Consider the following 25993-nt stretch of genomic DNA (forward strand, 5'->3'; position numbering starts at 1 on the left):
CAACCTGAGTATGTGGAGGTGGGTCTCTGTTTTTCTTGTAAAGTGGGAGAAGGAGAAGAGCTTTTTTACTTCTGAGAGTTTTAATTGAACTTATTTAAAAAAAAACCTCTCATCCTCCCCGCAGTACAAATATAACTTTGGTTGAAGTGTGGGAGCATAAAATAACCACAAAGGAGCTTCTAGCTCTCAATGGTGTAAATAAATTTTTTTTTTTTTTTTTTTTTTTTTTTGGTAAGGTGGTGAAAAGCACACTGGTGGTGGAAGAGAATCTGGCAGTGATTCATGGAAACTGTACATGAGAAGGTCCACTTGGTAAGAGCTATGCTTACATAATTTATATACAAATCAGTGTAAAAATGCACAGGTAAACTTGCTAAAGTTGATCTCTTGCAACTGAAGATTTACAAACTAACTTCCCACAGCAGCAGTAATAGTCCCTTAGCGGTAGTGTGGACACTACTGGAACTTCCTAGCTAGTAGCAGTCTCAGAGATTGGTCAGTGGTCTATTGGCTAGACTGCCCAAAGAGCTACAGAGACCAACAGATTTTTGTAACAAATAGTTCATTATTACAGAGCAGGAGATAACCAATTACAGGTATAATCTGCCCTTTTTTTAAGAACAAGAAGGAGATATATTCATCCAAGAAGGAAGCAGGGTATTAAAAACATCCAATACAAGGCCAAAAATCGAGATACCCATCCTTTTTGGAAAAGAGGGGAAACTCTTGACATCTATAGAAGGAATTATCTTTTTAAATATATTCGTTTCAATCTTCCTGATCTTGAACTTGACTGAGTAAAATATAATTGCTCTGATTTGTAAGGAAATCTGTGAGGTTGCCTCTACAGAGAGTAAGGCCACTACTGACAGTGGCAAGTATATAGGTAAATACTTACATTCTATGAATGTCCATTTTTACTGGGCGACTATTGACACACAGCAGCAAACACCTGTCCTGAACCATTTGTATGCCAATAACTAACATCCTTGTTTCTGTATGCAGAGGGCCACATAGTTAGGGTGACCAGATGTCCTGTTTTTAAAGGGACAGTCCCATTTTTGGGGACTTTTTCTTATATAGGAGCCTATTACCCCCCACCCCTGTCCTGTTTTTTCACAGTTGCTGGTTACCCTACACATAGTATAGACTAGGAAGCAGAAGTTGCTTTCAGTAGTAGAAGTAATTTGAAAGACATCAGTCTGCCACAACACTCTTGGTTGGTGCAACATGGAGGATTATATCTTCTCTTCAGTCTGGTGAAGAGGAGGTAGTTAGGAAGGGGATGCAATCCTCCTGTGATGCCCAATTTCTACACTATAGAGATTGGTAAAAATGACTTTTCGCCATGCTTTTTAATTTAAAACAAACTGGCAAATGCGTTAAGGAAGGCTTGTATACATGAAACAGTTCTTGTAATTGATTTCAATGATCAAGTCTATTTCCTAAATTCTTCTTGTTTCTCTTTCAGTACAATCAACTACAGCAAGGATTTACCTTTGGCTCAAGGAATCAAGTTTCAATAACAACCTTGTGAGAGGGGGGTATCCTGAAAACTCCTGACATTTCAGAGCCATGCACTTTCTAACCTTGACTGAGATAATGATCTGAAACTATACTGCACCAAAATAAACGCAGCAGCTACAATACTTCTGTGTCAGAAAGCCAATTGTTATATTTTGCATCAATTTCGATAATGTATCAAATTCTTATTTCAGTTCTGAAAAGTAAATTACATGATGTTTGAGGGAAGGGTTTTGCATTGCATTAAAGTGGCCTGCAGAATTTTACAATGCCTTTTCTATGTGCTGCAGTGTCAGCAGAATTTCTGTGCCCTTGTCCAAACACTGACCTTGCTGTGGGTGTGGTTGTTAGATCCACGCTTCAGAAATGCATGTTCAGTGTTTAACCAATACCTTGTCCCTAGTACAGGGGCTGCTGATCCCCTCTTAAATGTATAAATAAAAGCACATTTCAGAGACTCATGATGCTTCTGACTTTTTTTCCCATGACTGACTTAGGGCTAGGACTCTTCGACTTACTGGCCCCATTTTCTCCCTGCTGATAGTTCAGTATCAGAAGTGCCCTGGGGCTGGATGGACCATTTGATGTTCCTTGGCTATCAGTCAGCAAGGAGGACCCCATCCCTTGTACTGGGACATAGAAGATAAGATCATGGGAAATGGTTCCTGCTCCTGTACTCTGGGCTGCTGCAGTTGGCAACTGGGGATTGAGTCATGGGGCCAGATTGTCCTTTGTGTTATGTTCCTTTTGGGCCACTCCATCAGCATAAAGAAGCCGTAGATCTGGTGCTGGGGAATATCCTTAGGAAAGGAGGAGTCCCCAGGGAAGACGGGTTTGTTGGTGAGAAACAGGGTGGCCACAGTGCTATTGCACTCCAGATATGCTCAACAGCCATAATGGCCACTGGTAAATTACAGCAACCCTGAGGGGGTCAGCTGGGAGCTACACCTAGAATCAAAGAGGTGCAAAGGTGGCTTTAAGATGGTCCCCTTTTCCCAATCCTGTGCTGAGCAGATCGTGGGCCAAGCAGGTACTGGGTTGGTGGTAATCTGGTCAGTGTTATAATATAATCTGTGCTGAAGGCTAGTTTTCTCCCCAAACCTCCATGCAGAGGGTTCCATAATTGCAGAACATGCTGATGTGTTCAGTTTGGGCTTTAGCCCAGGGCCACAACATAGATCTATAAATCATGCGCTATCACATGAGATTGACTACAAATGTCACAATCCTGCTTCTTGCAGCACTAGCTCAGTCTCTTCATAGCATGTAATAATTTTTTATGTAAAACAAAGGATAGATTATTAACTTAAAATACTTGATAATTCCATAGCGTGGGAAGTCTTTTGGGTGGCACTTTCTAAAGAGCTGGAAGCTGACCTGACTCTGCTACAAGAGAAGTCAATGGGAATTTTAGCAGACCTAGGCCAATGCTGAACATTTTTGAATGTCCAGCCTTTGATTGTAAACTGACTGGTATTTCAAATAGGACATGGTCTTCGTAGAGACACAGAAGTGCATCGCTTGAAACATTCAAAACTAGAACACCCAGTCCCCCAGCAGCAGATGGATCACTAGTCATTACATGATTAAACTGTTTCCCCCTTCTTGATGCTCCTCAGTTCTTGCAGAGACTTCAGGGAAATTCTCAGTTTCGAGCACCTCTGCAGCTACCCTTGTTTACTGCTGACTATTGCCACCATTTATCTACTTTATAGAGAATAAGTAACAAGCACCTGCATATTATTGGGACTATAATTCCATCTAGAGGTTTGCTCATTTCACAAATCATGAGATCAAAGCTCATGTTGTTAGTGTAGTCGCTAGAATTTGATCTGGAATTACAGTTCAATCCTTCACCGTGTGACTGGTTGTATTTTAACACATTCATCAGATTCTTAGACTACTCCTGCTACCCTTGGGTGATTCTAGCAGCTCTGTAAAAATGGGTAACTAGACATCTCTGATTTGGTCACCAGAGTGGTTTTCATTGAAGCTGGTCTGGGGAGGGTGTAAATGATGGTGGGGAAGTTTTTGGCATGGATACTTGTACCATAGATTAGATGCCTATAGCAGCAGTATATATGGTGAATTAATAAAAGTCAGTAAGTTCAGACTAAACTGTATTAACTGTCATTTGATTGTTGCACCCTGAGAAAGCCAGTTTGAATATTTATGAAATATATGTTCTAGAGCTGCTAGTGAGCTACATAATGCAGTTTGCCATATAATGCAACTGCTGTTGGCGGCTTCTGTTGGTTCATAAACTTTACTATTGAATGTGAAACATCAGTTAATTGCAAATGTTACGACATGTGGTCAATAATTAATTTCTTAGTACAGTATCGTTTACTATGAAATGACCTTGAAGAGAAGACACTTGCAAACGCCTTCCTTTTGGGGGGGCATTTTTATTTGTAGCCAATGAAACACATACATTCTACTAGTGCCTTTTCTTTTATAAGCAGTGGCTTCTGTCACCAACTAATCATGAAAAATCACCTACAAATCCATGGGAAAGAATTGCTGTTCCCATTATGTTCCATTGTATCCTAGCACAGTTTGTAATAAGAGAGTAAACTACCAGCCTGATGGCATCGGAATTGCTTTCAGGCTCAATAACTAGTGGATGCTACTAGCTTACAGTGAGTCTCAGGTTGGATTTTTGCAAATAGCTGCCCTGCGATGCTAAATTAACAACCTTGAAAGTCTTCGCAGTCATCTTCTAGTACTAATACAATAGCAAATTCAGAATTGCCTACAGCATATATTATAACATCATGCCACTCTTTCTGTGATATCCCTCTTACAAATCTATGTTTTTGCTGTTGAACGTCATAGGGATTCAAAACCTTGTGGTTACCAGAACTCTAATTTGATGCCACTGTCTCTACTGTATGAGAAACCAATCAACTTGTATTGAAATCAGTGGAAGTCTTTGCATTAGTTTCAATGGAAGCTGTCCCTAAATTGATGGTCATGCTCAAAAGCTCTTTGCCCAGCTTGTCTTGTGAAACATATGTCACATTCCTCCTGCATAATGTAGCTCACTAGATACACACTACATAAATGTGTACTGCTAATGTCAAAAACAGACTGGGTGCAGGGGAAGGGGTAGAAGGGAGATATGAATTATTAAAGATTTATATATTGGAAAGGATGTTGTTCAAGAGGTTATTTCTACACGAGGCAGGTGGGTTGCAAGTACCTTTGCAGTATCCTTTACATAGTTCTCGAAGTGTAGTGAGGTCTGCTTGGCTAGTGTTCATGTATCAATAAAATCTTGCATAAATGAAGCTGTGAAAGTGCAAATTATTTTTTGAAGTGAAAAGGAGACTGTTTCTTTATTGACCAGCAAAATTGTGCTGAACTTAGTTTTTCAACTTCCAGGTGCATGCAGTCTTTGAATAATTGAGTTAGTTTGCCACTCCCACCTGCTGCTAATATATTTTTTCCAGTGTTGGGCATCTGGCCTCAATTTGGAAGTGATCGGTAATGTGGATACCCATATAAACAATTTACACTGAGTTGTCCATAGCATAATTTTTACATTAAATATTTTGTGGGGGTCGAGGTGGTAATGGGAGGAAGAGAGTGAACTCGCCCACCCACCATGTAACATGGACAATTTCCAATCTTTTGGAGTAAGGGGAAAAACACTTGTACAGTGAGCTGTGTGGACTTAATCTTCACTTTATTGTCCTCTAGGTGGCACTGTTGGTCAGAACAAGACCTGCTAAATAGCAGCAGAGTGCATTTGGTTTTTAAGTTCTCCTTCTGAAGCATGAGGTCACACTGTGGAACAGCCTTTGCATTCATTAGGCAGATGGGTAAAAACACCAGCCTCTACTTTTATGAGTGCCTTTTACATTCTGCACAGCTGGGAACATTACTTCTTTAGCTGATAATTACAGCTACTTCACTCTGCTTAAGCCTCAGTTGATTAATGCCATTCTTATATAAAACATTAGCTCAAAAAAAAATAAAAATAAAGTCAAAGATGAAAATACTGTTTCAGTTTAATTGCACTCAAGCACCCATCTTCCATGGAAAGGGGCAAACCAAATTAAATACCTTATTCAATGCTTTACTTCTATTTGTTTGAGGTTTTTTTGTCCCTTTTTCAGTGCAAGAATCCCCCAAATTGGGTTGAGCGCTCTTCTGTGTGGAATGGAAACTGAGAAAGTTCCACTCCTGTACCATAGAGGAAGGAATACTTTTCCAGGAATGCAAGTTTTATACCACCTCTGTAAGTTGGTAATAATAATTTACACTCCCATAACATCTTCTATCCAGGGATCTCAAATTCCTTTGCGAACTGTAATGAATTTAGCTTTGCCATTTAATTGAGGTAGGGAAGCATTATTATCCCAGTTTTACAGATGGTGAAGTGAAGGCAAAAAGGTTAAGTAACTTGCCAAGATCACATTCGGAGACAGAGAGCCAAGAATAAAGTTCTCTTGCCTCTATGGCCTATGTTTAATTCCCAAACCATTCTTGAGTTTTCAGGTTTTCACCTTGAGGTTTAAAAAACAAAACCCCCAAGCCGCTAATAGACCAATTGTCAACATGTGATTTAGACTAGGCTATAATGATACAATGTTCTGGGCACAATAGGTGTCAAATGTAAATGGAAAGTGTCTGAGGATATCATTGCATTGCATTGTCTTGAACTTTAGTTCTAATTTAGAGCAGGCTTCCTCCTTACTGATGCAACACTTATTTTTCATGGACCATTGATTAACTATTGCAATCTTGATTCCAAAGAGTGAACACTTCCAGGTTCCCAGCACTATCTTTTATTATTAAACAATATTTACATATAGTGCCATAAGTGTGCATAGCACTTAACATAGGCCCAGATTGTGAACCCCTTGCTTACTCAAATAATCTCATTGGAGCCTGTGGGACTACTCATGGAAGTACTCGCTAGCCAGGGCCAGCTCCAGGCACCAGCGTAGCAAGCAGGTGCCTGGGGCAGCCAATGAAGAGGAGGGCGGCATGTCCGGCCGTTCGGCGGCAATTCGGCGGTGGGGCCGTCACTCCCTCTGGGAGCGAAGGACCTGCCGCCGAATTGCCGCCGATCGCGATCGTGGCTTTTTGTGTGTGTGTGTGTGTGTGTGTGTGTATGCTTGGGGGCGGCAAAAACGCTAGAGCCGGCCCTGTCGCTAGCGTGAAAAAAGGGTTCACAATGCCAACTCTGAGTGAGTAAACTCATGATCCCTCCTCTGAAAGTGATCACAACATGTGAGGGCTCTAAGGCAGATAATAGGCAGTAGGATAGAGGAAGAAATATGTAGATTAAGGTTATGTGAAGAAGGAAGGTGCATGGCATACGTGATCAGGGAGGCCATTCCATCACAGGAAGCAGCATAAAGAAGGCAGGAGCGAATTACAGGAGAATCGGAAAAGGTGACATGGAGGGAGGTGGATTGGTAAAGTTTGGGGTCCAAACACAAGAGTGAAGAGATACAGGCAAGGGCAGAGCCTTGAAAGTGAGGATGAGGAAACTGAAACTGATAGGGAGGAAATGATAAACGAGGGATGTGGTCATAGTGGTATACGAGAAAGATGAGTTTGGCAGCAGTATTTTAGATAAATCGAAGGGTATGTTAGGAAGGCTACAGTGGAGGAGGTTACAGTAGGGCAGGTGGGAGATTATCAAGATGTGGACATGGCAGCAGGAATGGAAGGGATGGGATGGATTTTGGGTCTGTTGAAAAGGAAGAAATGACAAGATTTAGCAAATGCGTGAAAATGATGGTACAGGACAGAGAGACATCAAGCATGACAAGTAGGTTGCAACTCTGGGGAGTGGGCAAGATTGTGGAACTATCTACTGTGATGGTGAAAGAATGGGAGGACTTGGGACAGAGTGAATCATTCCTTTTTTGAGATGTGTTCTGACCTTTACAAGAAAAATGACTGCAATATCTCTTAGCTCATGGCTTGTGTAAGTTTGCTCTGTGTTTTTTGTCAACTCTGATGTAATAATCCATGTATTTCAAACCTGGCTACAGCTGTACATTTGCTAACCTTATACTAGCCAATATTTGCTTAAATACTCCAGTTTGCATGCTGATTATGTTATTTGCTATTCCAGTTGCTCATCACCAGCTCCTTAAAGAAAAACAAATAGATTAAACTGAGGGCTTAGCTCTGTCTATTCGATATGGACTGTTCCAACAAAAGGACGGGTACATGGGTTACGTGTATTTGTTTTGCAAAAGTCTCTTCTTTTTTAAATTGCACAATTATCTGTTACCTATGGTGAAAGATTCATGCTTACATCTGAACATTAACTTATTTCTCCATTTTTTGTAACTGGGTTATGAAATTGGCAAGTGGGGCCCTAATAATTTTGCAAATCTTAAGCAACTTGCCCTTAAAGTATGAGTTGAACAGGAAATAGAACATACATTTCCTGCCTTCAGGCTGTATGATTTAACCACTAGAGAAGCAGCTGCTTCATCAGAATGTCAGGTTAAACCACCAGGAAGTCACAGTACTACTTTTTATCCCTGATGACAACGGACCTGAGGCAGCTTCTACTATAGTTAAGGGGAATTCTGGTGTAGATTCAGGCCTTGTCTACACCATGCGTTAGTTAGTGTGCAACACACTGGGCAGGCACTGGGTGATTTGCAGCCAGCTGGCGCATACTAAAAGTTCCCTAGCACACCTTGACATAGTCTCATTATAAAACTGCATTATATCAGTTCTTACTGGGGAGCTTCTAGTGTGTGCCAGTGTAACCCACATACCTCCGGGTTGTGGTGTTCTGTCCCATCTAGTGGCACCGAGACCACTTAGAGAGAGATATAAAATGAGTCTGCTGGTTGGCTTTTAGCTCATGCGGTAGAGGTTCATGCACTAAGCTCCAGAGGCCCCAGGTTTGATCCTGCCCACCGACAACCGGGGTCTGTCGGCGTTACACCAGCAGGGTCTATGTGTACAGTTAGTGCACAATATGCTGGTGCACATTACAATTTGTGCCCCAACTAGTGCACACTAGCACACCCAGTAGACAAGTCCTTACATAGGACCAGGCCTCAATTCCATCAGCACATTTTTCGGAAGTCCTATAGACTGAAATACCTTGTTGACAGCAACTGTTATACCTACCTTTGTTTTAAACGCTCATAGATTCCAAGGCACCAGAAGGGACCATTTTGATCATCTAGTCTGACCTCCTGTATAATGCTGACCATGCAATTTCCCCAAAATGATTCTTCGAGCACCTCTTTTAGAAAAACATCCAATCTTGATTTAAAAATTGTCAGTGATGGAGAATCTACCATGACCTTTCCTAAATAGTTAATTACTCTTACTTTTAAAAGTTTACACCTTCTTTCCGGTCTGAATTTGTCTAGCTTCAACTTTCAGTCATTAGACTGTGTTTATACCTTGCTCTGCTAGACTGAAGTGCCCATTATCAAATGTTTGTGATTAGAACAGAGTGTTTGTTCACTCCAGTAAAGTGGTAAGTTGCTTATGTACTGTTTCTTAAAAGGGAACAGCAAACTTACTAACTTCTGTAGGTGTACCAGGAGAGGGCAGAACACTTCCAGGCAGATAGTTTTGGGGACATTCAGGATGGAGAGTGTGTTTGGGGTCATCTTGCATAAAATGAGTGGGTGATAGAGACTAGAGTGGGACTGTTTGTGTTGTAGGCAGGTTACTGGGATCAGAGTGCTGAATCCGGGCTGCACAGCACACACTCAGGGGCTTTCATGCTTGTCAGCTGACTGTTAGTGTCCAGGCTGTGAGCCACAGCAGCAGAGCATTTAAAGCACCCAGGATTATAGGGCGGGTGGTGACACAACCTCTCACTAGTCTGGACTGCACCCCAGAACACTACACCATTGTGTGCTTTATCTGTTAGGACACTGATCCATAAACTTTCAAGATCATTTTCTTCTGAGTTAGCTGTGACTTTGAAACAGGTAATGCCATTTTTGACACACAGTACCACTTCCCCTCCCCTTTTGCCCACTCCAGCCTTCTTAAATAGGTTATATAGCCATTTATTTTAACATTCCAGTCATGGGACTCATCCCACCAGGTTTCAGAAATACCAACTAGAGCAAATTTATGCACACAAATGAACAATTCCAATTCTTCTTGATTGTTCCATCGCTGGCCATCTTGAAATCACTCATACAGCTGAACCTAGGAGAGCCTCTCTCACTCCCTCTGAAATTCTCCTGTTAGCTGCCTCTGTTCACAACTCTCTAGTTTGCCTAGCAAATAACTTTTATACCAAGTCTCCCTGCTTAGCTCAGCTCAGCTCAGTACCAGGGAGTGACTAGCCATTCAGAGACTTCAAAGAGTGGAATTGATCAAAGCTCCAAGGATTAGAGCCTCACATCCTTTACCAAGGGACCAACAAATGGATCTGTCTCAGCTACTTACCTAGGGGCCTATGGCCCGGCTATGCAACCCATACACAGAGAGCAGCCAAACACCAGAAGCCATGGACACTTAGGACAGTGTAGCAATAATAGATATTAACATGTCTGGTTTCCAGGCAAGTATTGCTCAGTTTAGGTGGTGTTATAAGACACAGGCAAGTGGCTTTAGCCATCTGAAAAGTGCAATGATCCCCAATAAATGTACTACTTGGTATGTCTTATTCCTATTAAATTCCTGGATCAGCCACTCTGTTCTCATTTACTAGCCCTTGAATTGCCCAGTGTTATTCAGACTGTTGTGCAAAATGAAATGCTCTTGTTCTTTTTCCTCTGAAATCACCTACACAATCATGAATGAATTTCTTCCTTGCTGATAGCATTAGGAACCTTAGTGCCCAGCAGCATTTAACCTTTCCATCAATGACCCTTGTAGAATTTGGCTGCAAAAGTATTAATTTCATTTTTCCCAAGGAATCGCCATGTGCAGTGGGCCTGATTTTCTCACTATGCCTTATCTCGTGCAGTCACTTATACAATTGCAAAGGGTATATGTTCCCTGAGCCAGAATTCTCCACTCACACCAACTCATAATAGCATTTTATACCCACTTTGCCCAGGTGTATGTGATTTTGTGGCACAGCCAGAGCTGCAACTAAGCATTTTAATGCCTGAGGTGAGCTATCATATTTACACCACTAGAAGCGATGCGATTTCTGCCTTCCATTTAGCACAGAGGTTTTCAAAGTGTGGGGTGCGCCTTCCTAGTGGGCTGCACCCCACAGTTTGAAAACAGTCAACTGCCAGGAGCTGGCAGACTGGAAGCTGGTGGGAGCCACCTGGTCTGCTGGGGCCCCTGGCTTTCCACGCTGTGGAAGCCGGGGTGCTGGCTGGCTGCCTGCCCGGCAGCCCTCCCTGCCCTGCTTCCCAAACCAGGCCACCTCTGCACAGCCGGATGCTCCCCAGGCATGGCACGTGGCATAGCTCCAAGCTGTGCCCCTGACACACTCTTGTCTGTGCCCCAAAGGAGCTCGGTGCTGGCCAGTGATGCCCCTGGGAGCCGTCCCCTATCTGTGGCTGCCATGGGATGCTCCCAGAGGTGCTCCATGCAGTACTCATCCCACCTGCCTCTCAGCAGCCTGGTCACACCCCCTCACCTCCTGGGGACCTGCCATTGCAGCTGGGTCACTCTCCCCACACTTGCTGTATGCAGAGCGGAATCGCCCTTGCTCCTGTTGGCTGCCCTGCCCCACCCCATGGCTGCCGGGCTCGCAGTCACACAGAGCCCAAGCTCTGACCTCGGCCACACCAGCACAGTGCCCAGCCCAGGACTTGCTCCCGCCAGCTCCGGAAACCAAGGCCATGAGAATGGAGAGATCCCTAGGGTTACTATATTTAAGTTCCCAAATAGAGGACACTGCCAGGGGGAGAGGGAGCTGGAGGGGGCGTTTGGGGGGGTACTGGAACGGGTTTTTGGAGGGCACTGGAGCGGGTACCCACTGGAGGTGGGCTGCCAGTGCTGGGAGCGGGAGGATGGGCCAGCTTATTGGGGGAGCCCCAGCTGCTGCTGAGGGAAAACTGCATGCAGGGCTCCCACTTCCCCCAATTCCCCTTCGCTTCCCCATACCATCCCCCTTTCGCCCTGCCCCATCCCTTCCCTCTCCCCACCCCCTTTCCTCTCCCCACTATTCTCTGCTCCCTCCCTCTCCCCCCACTCCCACATGCCCCTGTCCCTGCCCCATTCCCCTATCCCCTTCTCTTTCCTTGCCCTATCCCATCCCCCTTCTTTCCCCACTTCCTCTTCCTCCCACATCACCCCTCTTCCCCCTTGCTCTGTCCTCCCCCCCCCCCCGACACTCACCTTTGTACAGAAAACAGGATGTAGGCCATATAGGGTGCTCAACACATGTAGAAGGGGAAGACGAGCGGCACTAGGACCCAGGAGGCGGTGTCCAGCTGCAGAGGCATTGAGAAGCAGCTCTGGACCAGCCACTCCAGTCCTGGGCAGGGCCTCTGTTCGGGGGCGGGCGGCCAATGCCCCCAAAACTACACCCATGGTCTCTGGCCCATGCTGCTGAGCCGGATCCTGCACAGTCCCAGTTTTGCACCCCCTGCCCCCGCTGGCTCTGTGCCCTGGGCAGCTGCCTCCCTCGCCCCTCCCTAGTTATGGCCCTGGGCACAAGGTAGTGGGGTATCAGGCTTTATGCAGTTGGAGACCTTTGGCACAGTAGGGTTTTTTGTCTTGTTGTGTATTTTTAACAATACTTTGCACACATTTTGTCCTATAGCAGGCATGAAGTGAAGAGGCTTTCTTTTCCTCCATCACAGTACAGGAAGTCTGGTCTAGCTGACTACATCCAGGTCATAGATTGGTTAGTGAATCCAGTTTGCTATTGTAATCCACACACCTCCTGGGTGTGGTATTCTGTCCCATGTAGTGGCACCAACACCATTTAGAGCGAGAGATTAATGAGTTTGCTCTACAGCCTTAGCTAACAGCCAGCTGGTTTTTAGCTCATGCGGTAGAGGCTCATGCACTAAGCTCCAGAGGTCCCCTGTTTGATCCTGCCCGTTATGAGCGGGGTCTGTCTGTGTTACTGTAGCAGGGTGCTGGTGCAAAGACACCTAATTATCCCCTGTTCAGCCAGCCCCAATCAGGGGAAATAGATTGGGGTTGGGGAGAAGCCTGGTGCCTGGCCTTTAGAATTGGCTGCACCTGCGGGCGTGAGGATTCAAGGGCTATAAAAGCTGGCTGGCAGCCAGAAGAGGGGGGAAATAGTTAAGGGAAGGTTAGTCTCCAGGCTGAGGGCAGACTCTGTTTAGGAGAGGAGATTATCAGGCTTGCAAACTCTATACATAGCATAACACTGGTGGTGGGAGAACGATGTGTAAATAAAGTCATGGGTGCTGCATAACTAGAAGCCTCTCTGAGCTTTGTTGGGGGCAGCCAGTGGGTCCTAGGAAGAGGGGTGAGCAGAGGACTTGTCACAGTTACACTATCACTTTTTCCCCCCCCTCCCATAGTGAGCTTTCTAATTGTTTTGTTGATCAGATTGGATGTTTGGACTGGACTGATCACAGCTGTGGCTGCAGTGGACAAACACAGTGGTTCTGTTAGTAATTCACAAAGATCCATTTTCTTTTCCCTCTTCTCTCCTCCCCCCCCCCCAGCACACTTTAAAACATGCCAATGCTTTTGCCTCACATGCTTTACTAAGCACAAAAGGGTTTTAATCACAGTATGATTGATAACCATAGTTAAACAGAACATTAGCCTAATGACATGTAACTCCAGCATGGTTGTTAACTTGTGTACAAGTTTATTCCTTAAAAAGGAACTGAAGTTGCCAGGCTTTAAGTTCAAATGAGTGAAAGAGACAGGTCCCTCTTGTTCTCATGTGGTTTGCACTTGTGGCTGTGGAAGCCCAAAGAGAAACATGTAATAGTGAGCTAGTCCTGGGGCATAAGCAGTGCAACTGAATCTGCAGAATAACATGCACATTTCACACCCTCCATGTGTCTGTCCACATGTAAAGTCAAGCAGGCACAGGTATGAACCACAACAAAATCCATATAAAGTGAAAAGGGTGTAATGTATATTTAAGTTGTTTTATTATAGAGGGAGCTGATGGAAGTCTGTTTTTATAGTAGTGAACTTTATATTCTGTGTTTTAACCTTTTTACGTTCAAGATACGTTTTAAAAGTACATTTGGGGGATAGAAGCAAAACTCCTCTACTGCTAACAAAAAAAAAAAAAAAAAATTATACCAAGGAACCCAGAAGCAAATCTCTCCTCCTCACCAAAGAAAATTCAGGATATGCTAATAGCTAATTCAAGAAATAGGAACTGAGTGATGAAAAACTGAAGGGGAGAAAAAAAAGACAACAGGTAAATAGAGTCAGTCAAAGATGAGAGAATGATCAAAGTACTCTGCTTAGTGTTAAATGGACAAATTAATAACTAGTCACTCACAATGGCCAAAGCCATCAACTAGGGAGTGTTGAGAATGTGATCATGGTTTCAGATGGAAGAACACAATACTGTTCTTAACCTCACATATTCATAAAACGATGCTAATATTATACTTGTTATGGCAGACATTCTTCAGATTTAGATATTAAAGGGCTGTGGTCAGTGTTTTAATGTGGTTTCTGATGGTGAGAGGCAATAACACAAGGTCTTCCCTCTTGTGAAAAAACAAAAACAAAACATTATTCAGTGTGATCCTCAGTATGACATATTATGAGAGCCTGATTCCTGGACTATGAACAATAGAAGAGTAATGAGCAGAGTTGTGTCGGCAGCATGATTTTAGAGCTCAGTACTACCAGAAATCAGTCTGAAATGATTAAATATCTCCATTTTTTCTACATGGAATGAAGTTCTATAATTAATAGGGAACAAAAAAGAATAATTGCAGAGCAGTTTTTTTTTTAATTTGCTGTGCCAAAACTTTCTGAATAGTTTCCACTTGCTAGAGGCTGTGTTTGAATAGTTCCACAGTTAATACAAATAACAGAGGATAGGCGAGAATAGTCTAATACAGCAGTTACTATAAGAGGTCTGTAAAAAGTGGCTGGCCAAATTATGCTGAATGTCTTGTTTTCATTTATTGCATGACATTAAAAGATCAGAATGCATTTAATGTGTTTTTAGCTAACATAACCATCCTATGGTTCCAAAGAGATGTTATGGGATTGCAAATGGGAAAAGAAGTGGTTTGTGTAATTGTGAACGGGAGGAGAGACATACTTTTTATGAAGATGTAGTTCACATTTTTGAGCCTCCCCTATTTAATAGTATCTGTGTTCTACCACTTGAATACTTAGAAAACCTACAAATAAACTATGCATCATGATTAAAGACTACTGAGAATTGTTTCTGAAGAAAAAAAAAAGTCATCTGAGGCGATACCAAAAGATTTGGTGAAGCAAACGTAGGCTTGGTTTTCAATAGAAGACATAAGAGCAATTCTGGCAATTACTTTCCCATAAGTTTAACTTCTATTTCGACCAACATAATAGAACACATTTTGAGGAAAAGGTTGAAGAGCAATGCTGGCAGAAATGAGGACTTGAGTGGAGCTGGATTTGCTTACCCCAATAGTGTATTTGGTATCACTTTTCTGATCTTTTAGGGTGAAATCCTGGGCACTGTTGAAGTCAATGACAAAACTCCCATTGACTGTAATAGGGCCATGATTTCAACCTTAGGCCATTTCTTCACTAAGAAAAAGGTAGTGTGTATGTGTGGAGGCTAACACCTGTTAGCTAACACAAAATAAAATCCTAGTGAAGACAAGGCCAGGGTAGTGTTCACATGTTATCTCTTTCAGGTAAATCTAGCCTCTCCCCTACTGTGTACCTCAACTGACTAACACTCAAGAAAATGACAAACTATATTGTCTACATGAAGACGTTACCAAATATCAGCTGATGTGGTAAAACTCCCGCCACCCTTTTTGAGCACTCAGAGAATAAGGGCTTATCTGCATGGGGAAGTTGACTATCATAGCTATTTTCCCCATGCAGACAAGCCTTAAAAGAACCACAGGTGTAAAGCAGCATGGGTTTATAAACACCAAACCTCAGCCAGCTAACTGGATAGCTTTTTTGATAGAATTAGTAAATTAGTTAATGAAGGGGAGACAGTAGATTTAATATTTTAATGTCAGTAAAGCATTTGATGAAATCCCACTTAAAGTAATTCAAATTGGATGGCATGGGAACACTGGCATGTAGATCAGTAAACTGGGTAAAGGGTGAACACAAGGGGTAATGATAAATAGTAAAGTATCTGTTGAGAAAGGTGTCTAGTGGAGTACTACAAGGATCAGCAGTAGGTTTCGTCTTAAAATTTGTGTAACTTGTCAGTACTGTGCTCTGTTTCGAGCTGGATACCATGTAGTGATTGTTTTAGATGTAGTTGTTCACATGAGAATCATAAGCCCATGTCACAAACTGCATTCTATGAGAAAAAGTCAAGAGTTCACCACTTACGTGTTGGAATTAAACATTGGTACAGAGTGACTTCCCTGTATGAACTTCCCTTCACGGCTTGCCTCAGCTGCAGCTTTTGTACTGAAGCAGAATGAGATCACATTGGAGGATTAGCACAGCCCTTCAAAGTCATGGGCACTGCCATGCTGGTGGAACAGTTCCAGAGCTGTGTTTTGCACCATATACCAGGAACCAGGTACAGCATGTGAGGTTGTAATGAAGTGGTTAAGCCACGGGTTAATTCTTTACTTTGGAAAGAACACTTACTACTATCTGCAGATGTATAGATAAGAGCTAGTTTTTAATTTTGCACTTGGCAGCACATCCAAATGATTGCTCTCTAATCTGCGACTAAGCCCTGGTAAAGTGCCTTCTCAATGGAAAATTACCTCATCAGTATCATTATGTATGAATGCAATTGAAGGGCCCCTTCAGTCTACAGTCCTATTTCCATGCTACCTACATTGCCAAAGACCAGGAAACTTGTTTATAAACAACTAATGGAGTTTAATATGGACACTTCCATTTCGTCATGACTTGAGTAACTGAGGGACGGCCTTTCACAGGGCTTCCTGTCTGACCAACAAGCGTGGGTTTTTAAATGTCTCTGAAATCAATGAGTATGTGACCAGTAACCAGATCAATTCAACACTGTGGAAGACAAAGTGTCATGTACATAGGAAAAAGATAACTGCCATTAAACACAATACACAAGATGATTATGCACACCATTGTTGATTTTGTTTTGCTATTGTTACTTAAGTAGGTACAGTACCTGCATATTAAGTGAAAGTTGTTCTGGGAAAGAGAGAGAGAGAGAGAATAGAAAAAGTGAGATGCATAGGTGGGAGAGATGTGCATAGCTACACCTTGGGAGGAGATACCTATAGGCTATATGACATCTTGTAGTAGCTCCTTGTTCTTTCCATGATATATAGGAATAAACTCTCCATGGCAGGGCAAGCTCAGTGGAAGGTAGTGGTGTCACATCTTTAAAACCTCTTCTCTGGTGGTCTTCCTAAGCTAGAATTTGGAGCACTTCAGAGCGCACCAGGTATGATCTAGCTATTTAGTTAAGCTTTTGCCTCTTTTTTTAGTAACAGGAGGTTTGCAGGAGTGGGGAGGGAGGTTGTTAGTAAGCAACCTACTAATAGGCTATCATCTAGTCCCACAATTTTGTGAAACCCTGATTTTATCAAAGTTCTGTCTTCCCTGCATTATAAAATTTCTGCTACTGGTATAGCAGCCAGCAGGAATTAGGGAGGAGCTCACTGATTTCAAGACACAAATTTCAGAGGCAATAAGTAAGATTAGCCGTTCTATGTATGCTAGCAAATTAAGAGTGTTAAATAAGGGTTCAGCTATTTCTCACCTGGCAAACTGCAATTAATGTGTAGCTGGTGAAATCCTTCCAAATAAAGACATCATTGTTATGTTATTTATAAAAAGCATATGACAGAGTGATAAAAGGCCCAGTGTGTTTGCTTCAGTTTCACTTATAAATAGCCATCCTTCTTTCATTATCTTTATTGCAGGCTATTCCTCCTTAATAACTTCAAACTCTCAATGCTCTTAAGTGCAGCAGGTTACCAGTAACTGCAGCTAATCCAGTCAGGTGATAAACTAATAACAGTGCTGAACTAAAGGTTCATCTAGAGATTATCAGCTGACTAAGAAATCTTAGCAGTAAGGGTATGTCTACCCAGCAGCTGGAAAGTGTAATTCCTAGGTCAAGTAGCCATAGACATGCCTAAAAATAACAACATACACAGCAGTATTGGCAGTGGTTTGGGCTGTGGCCTGAGTACATACTCGAAACAATTGTGCTACAACCTGTCCCCTCTCAAATGTAGAAGGAATGTGATGAAAATTTGACATTTTATTGTTTTTGTTGAAAATTCTCTCTCTCACACACACACACACACACAGAGAAACCCCTCCCCATCCCACTTACTGTTAATAGGTGGAACTATTTGGTGTTGTCATCAAAATAAAATCAGTTGACCCTGCTTCTGAGACATCTTTTCTGTGCTTTGTAATTTCAAGAATTGCTTTTAATTCATACCCTCTGCAAATTCAAAGTCAGCTCCTCAGTTGGATAGAGTTACATAAGCAGCTCTGTATAGTCTCCACAAGGTTTAAAAGACACCAGGTTTTGGAATACTGTTTAGATGTATTTGAACACAGACTGGGATAGTCTTTTCTCCATCCTGGGCTCTGCTTACAGGGCTCTCTTTGAATTAAATAGGAGGCATGTGGGCACATCCAAAGGCAACATTTGGCCCTTAGAGATCTAGATTATGAATTTTTTTTTGAACACATAGTTAATTTGCCAAAACATGCAGTCTCAGTTGACCTGAAACTTTATGTGAATTTGACCCAATTAGTTCTTCCTGGAAAAAACTTATCGCAGGCCAGCAAAATAAGACAATTTGTTCCCCACATTTTAACTTTTAGCCCAGGGGTTAGGATATTTGCATGAGATGTGGGAAACCCCAGCTTAAATCCATTCCATGGAGCAAGGACTTGAACTCAGCACTGCCCCCTCCCAGGTGAGTGCTTCATAATCATCACCAGGCTATAGAGTCATTCTCTTGTGCTCTCTCTCTCTCTTTGGGCCAATGAATGTGTAGGTAGGTCCACAAAGTGGACCAGCTTCAACAGGAGAGATTGAGAGCAACCCCTCCTAAAACAGCCTAGAACCTGGTCATTACAGTGCTCACCTGGGAGACAAGAAATCTGAGTTCTAGGCACAGCTCCAGGGGAGGATTTAAACCTGGTCTCCCACATCCCAGACAAGTGCCATAACCATGGCCCTAAAGGTTTTAAAACAAACGTACGCTCACTCTTATTTTGCTAACCTGAAACAGACTTTTCTGATCTGCTGATAAATCCCAAACATTTTCAGCACTAAACCGAAAAATTGATTTTTTGCCCAACTCTACTTAAAAGTTGCCTCAAGAGGCAACAAAAATTTAGTACAATCTCTGTTGTGGCATCTCACCAAGTAACGTCATGGAGAAAACTATTACCAGCCTTGGCACACATTTCATATTGCAAACTCTGAGGCCCGGATCTACTGCTGGCCTACAGCTCTCATAGACCAGGTGTTTCCAGGGGCCATTGTGGGACAGACTAGGCTGTGTTAGGGTGAGAGGAGATAAGACTGTGGAGATCCAGTGTTTTGGCAATTCCTCACTGCCATAATCCTCAGCAGTGGAATCACATTAGGACAGCTCTCGGCGGTGCCCTAGCTTGCACTGTGCCCTAGCTTGTCTCTCCTGTCCCTTGCATTAATTTCACTGGCGGAAGTCAGCTAGTGCCCTCCATTGCACCCATGGAACTCCACTGACTTCATAAGTGAGGGTAGAATGTGGCTCATCTTTGGGAATGTGAGGTGAAAAGTTGTGTGGGGAAAGGTTTATCAGTTTGCACAACTTGTGATATTTATACATCTAAGTATCAGAGGGGTAGCCATGTTAGTCTGGATCTGTAAAAAGCAACAGAGAGTCCTGTGGCACCTTTAAGACTAACAGATGTATTGGAGCATACGCTTTCGTGGGTGAATGCCCACTTCATCAGACACGCATCCGACGAAGTGGATGCTCCAATACATCTGTTAGTCTTAAAGGTGCCACAGGACTCTCTGTTGCTTTATACATCTAAGTAAATAGGAAAGACCCGCCCAGAAACTTTACAGCCACAAAGAATACATTCAGTGGAACTTCTGCCATGCTGTGTTTAGGATGGGATGGAAAGTGGCCACTGGGGGTGTGGAACTCTTAACTTCCAGCATGCTGGAGAGCAAAGCCTTGCAGTGCTCTCTTCACTGAGGTGTGTATTTGTGGGGAAATCACATCAACCTGAAACAGATCCACTGAATGGGAGAGGTGCCCAATGGGCACCATATACAACTGGCCCCTGGCTCAGCTGTGCAGATTGCTGTACCTTGCCTACAGGCTGAGGGCGACAGAGGCTTCTGTCCCACATTCTTCAGGCACAGCTTTACCCAAGGTTCACAGCAACATGTTACAAATATGGGCCAGATGCTCAGTGGTGCCAGAACTAGGGGTGCTGGTGGGGCTGCCGCACCCTTGTGCTTGAAGAACAACAAACACATGGTTTCCATCAGCAGCATCCCCACTATAAAATTTGTTCTTGCAGATCCTCAGCTGGTGTAAATCGGTCATGGTGTTACATAGATTTACAGCAGCTGAGGATCTTCTCCAGTGCCCGGAGATGAGGAAAAATGCATCCACACTAAGAATCTGAATGAAAGCCTTCAGTGGAAAGCAGGGCCGGTGGAAGGATGTTTTGCACCCTTGGCGGAAATTCCACCTTGCGCTACCCCCTGCCCCCCGGCCCCCAAGCCCCCGCCCTGGGGCCCCCCCCCGCGGCAGCTCCCCACCCCAGCTCACCCCTGCTCCGCCTCCTCCCTGAGCACGCCATGGCTGCTTCACTTCTCCTGCCTCCCAAGCTTGCAGTGCCAATCAGGTTAGGCGCCGCAAGCCTGGGACGCGGGAGAAGTGAAGCAGCCAGGGCGTGCTCAGGGAGGAGGCGGGGCAGGGGTGAGCTGGGGTGGGGAGTTCCCCTGCCTGCCGCGCCCGCCCCCCCACTGCAGGCGGCCCTCCCCGCGGTCCACTGCCCCAGCTCCCTCCGCCTAAATGCCGGCGGCGACCGGGGCGGCCAAAGATCCGGCCGCTGCGGTCGCTGCCAAAGAAAATGGCGCCCCCAAATCCTAGCGCCCTAGGCGACCGCCTAGGTCGCCTAAATGGTTGCACCGGCCCTGATGGAAAGACTCTCATGGCCTGCATCAGGCTTTTGATCAGGCCCTAGCTGCATTGTGTAGTATGATGTATTAGTTAGAAGGTGGTTTGAAAACAGATTTTACAGGCACAAAATGGATTCACAGTAAGAGCAACATTTCTGATTGCAAAAACCTACATCAGCTTTGTTTATAGTATAAAACTGTTACAATTTTGCTTGTACATTCCACATGTAAGCATCAGACTTTTTTTAAACAGTTTATTTTTTATTAAACAAAATAAGGTACATTTCACAGAAATGATTATAAAAATGCATATATAAACATCTGTTTACTTACAGGCTCTATCTTATGCTACCCTAAATATTGCCTCATGAAAACCAACCAACCCACTTGGTAAACCAAAGAGTTAAAATCACGAGTTACTTCATCATTTAAGGCTCTGAAAACAACAGAACAATGTAACAAGAGGGACACCTATTTTTCCTTCTATTCACTCCAATTAAATAGTTTCTATCATTGTATTTTCATTAACTTGCCAGTTCCCATTGTGTAAGGGTGATAGACTCTGTGGGATCTTCTGTGACCAAATTAGCTATGGGACTCCCAGTAACTGGAATGGGAACTGCACAGCTAAGACCTCATGCGACCCTTTGAAAAGCTGACAGCGTCTTAGCACTGAAGGGCATCCTGAGCAAACTGTGTTACAATGATAGATTTAAAATATACTGGATATTTTAAACTGTGTTTAGGTGGCACACTGGGCTGCTATCCTTGTAAACAGTTTGCAGAAGCTACAGTTCATAGTGGGTGGGGTATTCTGTAGAAATTGTGAGCGTTTGCATAGGGTTTAATCTTGTCATCTACTGGGCACTCAATTTCCATTGAAGTCAATGGGCCAGATCCTCAGCTGGTATAGCTCCAGTGAAATGAATGGAGTTGTGCTGATTTACACCAGCTGAAAATCTGGCACATAAGGAGCAGAGTGCACTCAGCACCTCAGAGATTCAGGCCCAGAGAGACCAGACATGAAGGTATTTGACACATGCATAGATTCTGGGGAACTGGGGCAGAAGAAAAGAAAACTAAAAATGGTGTGTTTATTAATAACTACAGTAATATTAGAGAGACAGGTGTCTCTCTCTGAAAGACAACAAGCATTTGCACATAATGGTTCCGTAGCTGTACATCCAGGACCAAATTCTGCTCAGTCACATCCATGTAAACGAAAAACAAATATTGAGATAAAGGGAGTTACTCCAGATTTACACTGGAGTAACCAAGAACTGAATTTGGCCCCAAACTATAAAAATCACATAGTCACACATCAGTAGAGACAAACAATGGAAAGACATTGTCAGAATACACAGATATATTTTATTGCACAAAAATAAACTACTCTCCAGATTCTTGAGACGGAGAAGCTACTGCAGCAGTCGAAGTGTGGCTTTAGATTCAAAAAACGGAACACGAACTCCAGCCTGCAGAGTTCACTGCAGTATTTGCGGCTGCTTATCAGACACAGGAGAATGAGGTATGAAGTAGCCCAGAACATGAAGGTTTCAGTCACCATCTTCAAGTAGCCTTTGTAAGTTGTTTTGTATCTTAAAGAAGAACAGAAGGTTCAGATAAACTTACTGCTATTCACACAGTTAGAAAGCATTCTTCAGTGCAAGTTTGAATGCACCAGTTAATTCTGGCACTGCTATTTATGCCCTTTTGAATGGTTGCTATCCTGAAGTCAACCCAACATCCATGTGTATCAGCCAGGTACAGAGCCGTCCCTTGGGTATGGTAAATCGGGGCGACCGCCGCAGGCCCCGTGCTTTGGAGGGTCCCTGCACTTCGATAAAATCGTGAGGCGGCGGGCGGGGAGGTGAGGCAAGAGGATGAGTGGGGTGAGGAAGCAAATGGGGAGGCGAGTGGCAGGCAGGTGGGCGGGCAAGGAGGAGCCCCCTTACCAGAACCTCCCCCTCCCCACAGTGCCTCCTACCTGCTGGTGGGCCCCGCCAATCAGTGACTCCTGCCTGCTGTGGATCAGATGTTTCACGGTGTGAGAAGGCACTGCGGGGGAGGGGAGAGGAGTGAGGGAGCAAAAGCGTGCTTGGGGGAGGGAGCGGAACTGGGCAGGGAAGAGTGGGGTGGGGTGGGGCCTTGGGGGAAGGGGTGGAGTGGGGGCAGGTCCTGGGCAGAGCCGGGGGGAGCACTCCCCCCCCCCTCACAGATTAGAAACTTGTCACATTTGTCCTGGACCCGCACCCACCTAGGGACAGCCCTGTCCAGGTACAAACTCAGTTGGAAAGCTGGAACTGAGGTGTCAGGACTTAGGAGCACTTTCGGTAAATTCCGTAGCTGTTCTGCTCTTCCACTAAGTTTCAGCTAGTGAAAGAGCAGGGCTATTCCATGACTAACAGAGTTGGGAAAAAACCCAGTAATTAATTTCATTAACTTTTTAAAGTGATTAATCAATATGTTGTAATTTTTCAAAATTTCATAATTGATCTTTTTGATAATTGAAAAATGGTGACCATCTTTATATGTGGCCAAAATCTCAAGAAAACATCTACAGAATTTTTATCAAAAGCCTTTTGGTTTTTCAAAGTGGGAAATTCAGAGTGTTTTGGTGAGCTCAAACAGGATAGGTTTCCCCTCATCCGATGGACAGTAGGATACAATCTACAGATCATGAAGTAAAACATTCCATATTCCAGAAATTAGCCTACTCCTTTAAGGAGAAGTAAGGTGGCAGCCAGCACCAGGGAGAAGATACTGGGCTCTATTCTCTGCCCCAGCTGCTTTGTGTTGTTGAAGGCAGTGCAAAGCAGCCAAAATGCTACCCAAGGGAACCATTGGATGGTGCAAAGCTAGCTTAGCCAGCTCTATGTCTCCTGTTTCTCTCCCCACTTTAGCATAGGGCATGTCAAGGTGGGACGCATGGTGTTCTGTCAGAGCCTTAGCTGCCATAGCCACTGGCTACAGATGGTGTAATATGGAGCTGCCTTAAGGCTGCTCTAAGATTATGCCATGCCTAGTCCAGCCCCCAGTTGACCCAGGATCGGGGAAAGTTACCTTAAAGCCATGTTATCATGCCCCCCCCACACTTCCCTGAGGCACACCAAACACACCCGTTGGAAAAAAAAAAAAAAAAAAAAGCAGGGATGGGTTCACTGAGGGAAAGGAAGAAAGAAATAGAAAGAAAAAAAAAATGAAGTCTGCTTCCAGGTTAATATATACAAATTTATCTAGTGCCTGCATTTTAATTTTATTCCCTTCTCAGAAGAGGTGGACGAGTCAACCGAGATCCTGGGGCTCATATATGTGAGGCACACGAGTCCTTTTGGTTTTTCATTTCAAGCACTTGTCTGGTGGATACATCTGGTACATTTGGCAACCAAACTGTATGAAGCCCATCAAAAATAGTTTAAAAGTGCTAGATATTGTGGTACTAAGCCAATAGGAATTCAGTGGCCCACAAGTGTGGAATTCAATAGAGCTGTGAGAACCACAAGATCACATTCAAAAGAGGTCACTGCAACAGGTCAAATTCTGAACAGGCTTTTTGAGAGTAGGTTTAAGGCCAGACTTCTCCAAGTCTATGGGGAAGATGTGCTGAGGAGAGGAAAGTATACATTAAGTACAGGTACCAGGACTAATAACTTTCCTCATCTAAAAAAAATTAGCATGAGAGCAGAATGCCAACCCAGTAGTACAATTTTCACAAACAAATAGCTAATTATTCCATAGTGTTAGCTTAGATGCTTGCTAAGGTTTAGCAACTCTTTACTGAAGAGTGCCAGTTTAAGAGAGGTGTGTTGGTATGCAACAACCTGTGCTCAGAGGACACTAGGACCATTGGATTGCTGCCAACTTACAATACAATTGTGAAAATACGCATAGTTAAGGTCTCTTTAGAGGTTCAATTCTTTTGGCCCCAGCTGAGCAAAGCATTTAACTTAAAGCATAGGCTCAAATCCCACTGAAATCAATGAGACTTCAGAACATGCTCATGTGATTTGCTGAACTGAAGCATTAGTCTTTATATGAGAAATCCCATTGTAATGATTTGGCCTGTGTACTTGGGTCAAGATTGCAGGTCTCTGAATATATCTTACCATATAGTGAGTAATCTCCTCACACTCACTACTTTTAAACTAGTAAACATTGACAATGAAGTCAATGGAATGATTCCAGATTTACACTGAGGAGAGAATCAAGCCCCATTTCCTTGGTAGCAAAGTTGTTCTGAAACCTTTGACATATAGCTAGCAGGGATATTAAATAATCTCAGTGACATGCAACCTGAAAAGTTTGCTCTGGAAAAACAAACTGTATTAAAGACCTTGGCAAGCTGTCAACATTTTAGAAACAAAAACTCATGTGACTGTAGTATATAGGAATTCAAATAAAGGGTTATTACAGTAGAAATACAACTTACACGCTGGGCCAATGGAAAAAAATAAAACACCTTAGTTTTAATTATCAGTTTACTGCACTTAAAATGTAAATGTAACCGAGTGAAAATATACCTCCTGCCTAGTCTTGTTTTTGTTTGATTTTCCAGCTGGGGATAGCAAATACATTTAGTTCTCTTTTCCATTTACTAATTGCAGAAGAGGTCATCTGCAGGGAACAAATGGCTGGTGCATTCATGTTACTAAGCAGTAACAGGCATTACTAAACACCCACTTTGTAGGTGGACACTGGCATTCCAGCAGCTTTTATTGTTTGGACAAAACAGACTGGAGAAACATATCACCTAAGAAAGGTAATATCAAAAGTCTGTTGCCTTACCAGCCAAAAATGAAGGTCATTAACTGATCATAAACACAACAAATCACTGGAGGTTTCAGAGTAATTAAATGGCAATTGATCTCTCAACCTCTCATAAAGGAGAACTCACATATACTGACACACATGCTCAGGCTTAACTGTTAATTTATGCATTTGTCCAAGAACTGTTTCACCTCAGGAAGGTGGTGCACACTCTTCCAGAGATGCTGTTCCGAGATCTACAAAAGCAAATCTTGGAGGGTCTAGTACTTTTGGGAAAGAAGCATCAGTGGTTTGACAAAAACCTGTTGTGATCATCATGTATCCTGAGTACTGGGCATTTAAGTACTTACCTAATATTATTCATCTCAATAAATTACCTTTTCCAATTTTATGAGGTTAGCTGTTAGTTCACCACAGAGGGCATCAGCATTAATTTGCAGATGGGATCCCAGGCCTTGTTGCACTGGTTGGCTGTTAAACAAAAGAACGAGATGTGAAGGAGGAAAGGGAAGATGAGGACAT

General features: G+C 43.4%; 2 protein-coding genes across 5 annotated transcripts in view; one reads left to right on the forward strand and one right to left on the reverse strand.

Moving 5' to 3' along the window:
- The window catches only part of ALDH7A1 (aldehyde dehydrogenase 7 family member A1), a 25828-nt gene extending 23847 nt beyond the window's left edge, over nucleotides 1-1981 (forward strand). The window contains exons 17-18 of the mRNA XM_024193376.2: nucleotides 237-312; nucleotides 1472-1981. Coding sequence (XP_024049144.1) covers nucleotides 237-312; nucleotides 1472-1526 — 131 coding nt within the window. The 3' untranslated portion in view covers nucleotides 1527-1981. The remainder of the gene's footprint in view (nucleotides 1-236; nucleotides 313-1471) is intronic.
- Nucleotides 1982-21606: 19625 nt separating this feature from the next.
- The window catches only part of GRAMD2B (GRAM domain containing 2B), a 60200-nt gene continuing 55813 nt past the window's right edge, over nucleotides 21607-25993 (reverse strand). For 3 of the 4 annotated variants that reach the window (XM_026652420.2, XM_026652416.2, XM_026652417.2), the window contains 2 exons: nucleotides 25849-25942; nucleotides 21607-22302 (listed from right to left, as the gene is read on the reverse strand). In XM_026652420.2, coding sequence (XP_026508205.1) covers nucleotides 22261-22302; nucleotides 25849-25942 — 136 coding nt within the window. In that variant the 3' untranslated portion in view covers nucleotides 21607-22260. Of the gene's footprint in view, nucleotides 22303-23848; nucleotides 25943-25993 lie in introns of those variants that run through there. The other variant, XM_026652418.2, reaches the window with a different exon arrangement.

This window comes from Terrapene carolina, unplaced genomic scaffold (genome assembly GCF_002925995.2).
Source record: "Terrapene carolina triunguis isolate 2854851 unplaced genomic scaffold, T_m_triunguis-2.0 Scaffold113, whole genome shotgun sequence".
Lineage (NCBI taxonomy): Eukaryota > Metazoa > Chordata > Testudines > Emydidae > Terrapene > Terrapene triunguis.